Source organism: Syzygium oleosum, unplaced genomic scaffold (assembly GCF_021117445.2).
Source record: "Syzygium oleosum isolate NSW1041296 unplaced genomic scaffold, Sole_v2.1 Sole_v2.33, whole genome shotgun sequence".
NCBI classification, from domain to species: domain Eukaryota; kingdom Viridiplantae; phylum Streptophyta; class Magnoliopsida; order Myrtales; family Myrtaceae; genus Syzygium; species Syzygium oleosum.
In genome coordinates, this window is record NW_026607517.1 from 667,573 (window position 1) to 672,883 (window position 5,311).

General features: G+C 39.7%; 1 protein-coding gene across 1 annotated transcript; it reads left to right on the plus strand.

The window, feature by feature from the left end:
* LOC115690318 (serine carboxypeptidase-like 2) lies at positions 1-5,302 on the plus strand. The gene is made up of 14 exons (XM_056304739.1): positions 1-625; positions 726-871; positions 2,661-2,737; positions 2,825-2,947; positions 3,229-3,331; positions 3,476-3,513; positions 3,599-3,700; positions 3,809-3,895; positions 3,983-4,141; positions 4,225-4,296; positions 4,385-4,503; positions 4,602-4,715; positions 4,809-4,863; positions 4,997-5,302. The coding sequence occupies exons 1-14, from the start codon at positions 501-503 to the stop codon at positions 5,078-5,080; spliced, it is 1,404 nt and encodes a 467-aa protein (XP_056160714.1). The 5' UTR covers positions 1-500; the 3' UTR covers positions 5,081-5,302.
* Positions 5,303-5,311: the final 9 nt, after the last annotated feature.

The window sequence follows — 5,311 nt, forward strand, 5'->3', positions numbered from 1 at the left end:
CAATCTCCATCTTTTCTCATTGCTGCCTTTCAAAACACCCCCACTTGATTCATAGGATACGAATACGATTAACTAAAAGTAAAGAGCAACAAAATTCGCAGGTGTGGCTGTGTCAGTGAATTGGAGTCCCAACGATCAACTTTCAGTATACTAAACCGTTTCGTTTCAAAAACTTCTATGCGACTAAGAAAGGGATCCACGATATATATCCAACATGTCTTTTTTGTATCAGGCATGAAGGAACCACTCACTTTGAGTTTAGCCACTTTTTAGCCGTTTTGAGTGGACATCCCCCGTTCATCATTCGATAATGCTGTCGGTGTCGAGCATCGGCTTGAACCTCGTCGCTTGAACAAAACTGACCAGAAACAGAAGTACAAACAACTTCATATATATACATTACACACGCACTTCAACAACTAACTTGATGAGTGAACTCCTAAACTGTCAATCCTCTGCTTTCTAGTTCTACTCCAAGCTGGTTCTCCAACAATTTCACGATGGGATCCATTTTGTCACACCTCTTGTTGTCACTGCTCGTTTTCTTCAGCACGGTCCAATCTCAGTCGATCATCAAAAGTCTACCCGGGTTTGCTGGCGATCTCCCCTTCAAGCTCGAAACTGGGTAAGTAATATTTATGCCCATCCAACGGATAAGTCTTGCAATGCCAGTGTATGTTATGGTCAAAGAGCAACTAGTATGTAACTACGAGTGATTAATGAAGGTACATTGGAGTTGGAGAGTTTGATGACGTGCAGCTATTTTACTACTTCATCGAGTCGGAAAGGAGTCCGAAGGACGACCCTATGATGCTTTGGCTCACCGGAGGCCCTGGTTGCTCTAGCCTCTCCGGCCTCATCTACGAAATCGGTATGCCGAGTCCTTCAAAAGTGTCTGATGATCTCTAGTCTAGCCCAGCTCTTCTTGAGTTGTAGAAGAAAGGGAAAGCAGTAGTGATGATGGTGAAGTTCAATTACATGAAGTTACAAGTTGAAAATTCGGTAGACACGAGGTTGAACGTTAGCTTTCCTTTAGTAAGGTGCAAAGTGGAAAAGAAGGTGACAGAGATCATCCGCTCGTCGTGATTTTTTCTAGGTAGAGAATCCTTTTCTAAAGCTTAAATGTAGCAATACCTTCAAGATAAGATAAGCATGTGGGACCAGGACTTGTGATGATATATGATCATAAGTTCATAAGATAACAAACAGGATTACACCCGAAATACTTCGTTTTTGGACGAAATTTTCTTATTGTATTTTGAATTAGATAAACCATCTTTGATAGACATGGAGGTATTGAGTACTCGTGTTCTAGGACTAGCAAAACTGAAAAATCCATCACAATGCGGAAAGATGAAGATTTGTGTAATGTTTCGTGTTTTTCTATAGCTTATTATATCCCTTTATAATATTAAAAATGAATGTGTGACAGCGCTCCCTCCTAGGAGAGTAATGGTGCAGCCACAACCACCCATTGTTTCAAGTTTCAAGTCTGATTCAAATTGCACCGTTACCGGTGAGAAGTAAAAATGCAGTTAGGCTAGTAATGAACATGATTTAATCCCAAATAGGAATCACAAGATATTATAAAATATTGGGATAAGTGTATTCAAAGTCCTAAACTTAGTCCTAAAACTTGTGACGAAAGTGCAATTGAGTCCTAAAACTTTCAAAAGTGCAAACAAGTCCTAAAACTTGTCGCTTCACGAAAGTGACTTGAGTCCTAAAACTTTTAAAAAGTGCAAACAAGTCCTAAAACTTGTCACGAAAGTGCAAACAAGTCCTAAAACTTGATAAATTGGTTCAATCAAGTCCTTCCATTGATTGTACTTTTTGAAAGTTCTAGGACTTGTTTGCATTTTTGTGACAAGTTTTAGGATTTGTTTGCACTTTCAGCGACAAGTTTTAGGACTTATTTGCACTTTTGAAAATTTTAAGACTCAAGTGCACTTTCATGATAAGTTTTATGACTTATTTGCACTTTTTGAAAGTTTTAGGACTCAATTGCACTTTTGTGATAAGTTTTAGGACTTCTAGTACACTTATCCCTAATATATTTGTGGAAAAAATAACTAAGTTTTTTTTTTATCGAAAGAAAGAATAAATAAGTTCATTCTACAAGTAACGATGGTTTCGAGAGAGGCTGACAAGGGCCGTTACCTCCTAATTATTTGTTGCCTGACGTAACTATTAGTGATTGAATATAACACTTATATATGACGCCTTTCTTTCATTAGTTGGATATTGTGAATTTTCTTTAATCTCGCCTATCCTAAAATTTACAAGTTTTTACTTCGCCTACTATGGACAGTTTTAAGAAGCATGTGCTCTAGAGAACCTAGAAAATTCTCAAAGAACATTTCAAGTTGAAAAATATTTGAAGTTGACATTCAATTGCTCTAGAGCACAACTATTTAACTAAAGTTGTTTGAACAGCCTAGGTATTTTCTTATTTTGGCTGTAAATCAATTATAAAAGAGCACGAAACTACTCCTTTTTTTATTTTGTCTTTTGGAATGCGAGGTCGTACTTTGTTGTCAAATTAGCAATCAGTGCTTGGTGGAAAATCAAACTCAGCTAAACAAAAGACTAGGACCACGACTACTAGAAAAGTAGAAATTTCCGTAGTCATTACCATGAAGAATGTCTTTTGTTCTTAGGTCCATTAAATTTCAACTACGATAACTCAAGTGGGAACAGGCCAAGCTTCCTGCTGAATCCATACTCATGGACCAAGGTACGAGACATTGAGCAATGTCTGTGCATGCTTCACTTGGCGGTTGGTTCGCGCACGGAGCTTCATGTATCACCTAAATTTTTTCAGGTCGCGAACATAATATTCCTGGACCAACCTGTTGGCACTGGATTCTCGTACTCGACTACTCAAGAAGGTTATCACACTGGCGACTTGAGTTCAGCTGCCGAAACATATCAGTTCCTGCGAAAGGTTAGATGAGATACTGATCTTCCTTTCCCAAGTGACGGGTTTATTCACTTTGGATCAAGCTCTTTGACTCTGTAAATGCTGACCAAAAAACAATTCATGATGCCCTTCTTTGGGCTTGTTACTTCAGTTGACTTACCAGATGGGCCTCTTGGAGGGGTCCTCACCTAACTTGGTGAATTCTTGTTCATGTCATGCCGCACCATCGATTGATTGTGTTTCAGCCAAGCACATAGTGGTGCTATCAGTTTCTTTTTAACATCATTTTCTAATGATCGACACAGTGGCTTATGGTTCATCCCGAGTTTCTGTCCAACCCACTTTACATCACCGGCGACTCTTATTCGGGCATGACGATCCCTATCATTGTCACCGAAGTTGTTAATGGTAACCATAGCTCTCGAAACATTGTTGTTCTAGTTTAGCTGGAAGGTCTCGATTTAAAGATCTTCAAACAGAGAAAATGTGTACTGGTTTCACCATAATCTTACCATTGTTTTCCTAATGATGTGATGTCTCGAATTTTTCTAGGTAATGAAGTTGGACATCTTCCACCGTTGAATATCAAGGTATACATGCATTTACCAGCACAAAACATGTTAAGACTACAAAGTTCCATGATTCTCAGATGACTTTTTTGCTTCACGAATCCAGGGATATGTGCTTGGCAATCCCTTGACGGATGTACTTTACGACTTGAATTCGAGGGTCGTATTTGCGCATCGAAAAGCACTTATATCAGACGAACTCTATAAGGTAGATTCCACTGAGTTTTTATTTGATTTTCCATCCGATGTCTTTGTTGGTTCCCCTTGACTTGCAATGGCTGATGAAGAAGCATTTGAATACCAAATGAAATTCAAGTCAGCTAAGAACAACTGTAAGGGCGAATACATGCATGTCGATCCCGAAAACGTGGACTGTGGAGTCGATCTTCAATCTGTTGTCGAGGTAAATATGATTGTATCGATGCATCTATGTAAGAGTACCATCTACCCGATCATTGGCGATTTGTTAGTTCATTCTCCCATTTGACAGTGTGTTGAGAAGATATTCAATGCCCATGTATTGGAACCAAAGTGTAGTACATCGACTCCAAGACCGAATTTCCTGAAATGGGATCGACGAATTCTCGAGCATGGCAACTCAGAGATCAACCCCTTATCATTGCACGAATTTCCCAGACCGTGGTGCCGAGTAAATATATTCATTCTCTTCTAGATTACATTCATTTAAATGCTTTGACGACTGTTTCAAGTGAAGCAATTTTCGCTGTGCAGAATTATGATTACCTCTATTGCTACGTATGGGCTAATGACGAGACTGTTCAAAAGGCTCTCCAAATACGAGAGGTATTGCACTGTTGATTATTCGGATTAATATATGTTGCCGATCTGATTGTTTCTAGGTCATCTTGCTCACTCCTGCTCGCACGGCCAGGGGACTAAAACAGAGTGGATAAGGTGCAATGAGAGCTCATCTTACGCTCATGATGTCCTGAAATCCACTGATTATCACCGAAATCTCACCGAGAAAAAACTGCGAGCCCTTATTTATAGGTACCGGGAATAATGAAAACATAATATTGCAATTCAAGAAGTACAATATCGAAATAATGTACTGTAAGCCGAATTAGTTACCATCTGTGATGTTACAGTGGAGATCACGACATGGTTGTTCCATATATCGGCACAATGGCATGGATCGAAACTTTAAATCTCTCTCTCTCCACTGATTGGGAGGCCTGGTTCGTGGACGGTCAAGTCGCTGGGTTAGTATGTCTGCAAACATAAGTATACACATGATTTCTGCTATTCTTGACCAAACCTCACCCAGAATTTGCATTGCTAATTTTGAATTGCAGGTACACCCTCCAGTATGAGCATGACAACTATAAGTTGACATATGCAACTGTCAAGGTACATAATTATTCGCATGTGATGCTTGGTAAAGATATTATAGAGACTTAATTCGTGGAATGATGTGGATGTGACGGACTATATCAATCACGTTGCAGAAAACTCTCTCATGTTCGACGTGTTTTCTGCACAGGGAGCCGGTCATACAGCTCCAGAATACAAGCCCAAAGAGACTCTAGCCATGATTTACAGGTGGTTTGCTAATTACCCTCTCTAGTTCTCAGCCGCTTTTGCTGAAGCTCCCAAAGTGAGACTAATAAGCTGCAATTCATGTAAGGAGTGTTCTGCTGGATGTCACTCAGTCACATCAGTACTTCAAATGAACCATGTGACTGTAACATTGTGGGAGAAATAAAGAACATGTTCGGTTTCTCGCACCATTTCACGTTCGACCCATCCACTCAGGCTTCGGCTCACGTAGTACAACTTATTTACGAGATTGTTGGGA

What these genes read in the sequence shown, in the direction of transcription:
- LOC115690318 (XM_056304739.1), top strand. Translation starts at nt 501, where the DNA reads ATGGGATCCATTTTGTCACACCTCTTGTTGTCACTGCTCGTTTTCTTC. An exon ending in ATCTTCAATCTGTTGTCGAG is followed by an intron (nt 3,896 to 3,982) that starts GTAAATATGATT and finishes CCCATTTGACAG; the next exon opens with TGTGTTGAGAAGATATTCAA. An exon ending in GTGGACGGTCAAGTCGCTGG is followed by an intron (nt 4,716 to 4,808) that starts GTTAGTATGTCT and finishes TTTGAATTGCAG; the next exon opens with GTACACCCTCCAGTATGAGC.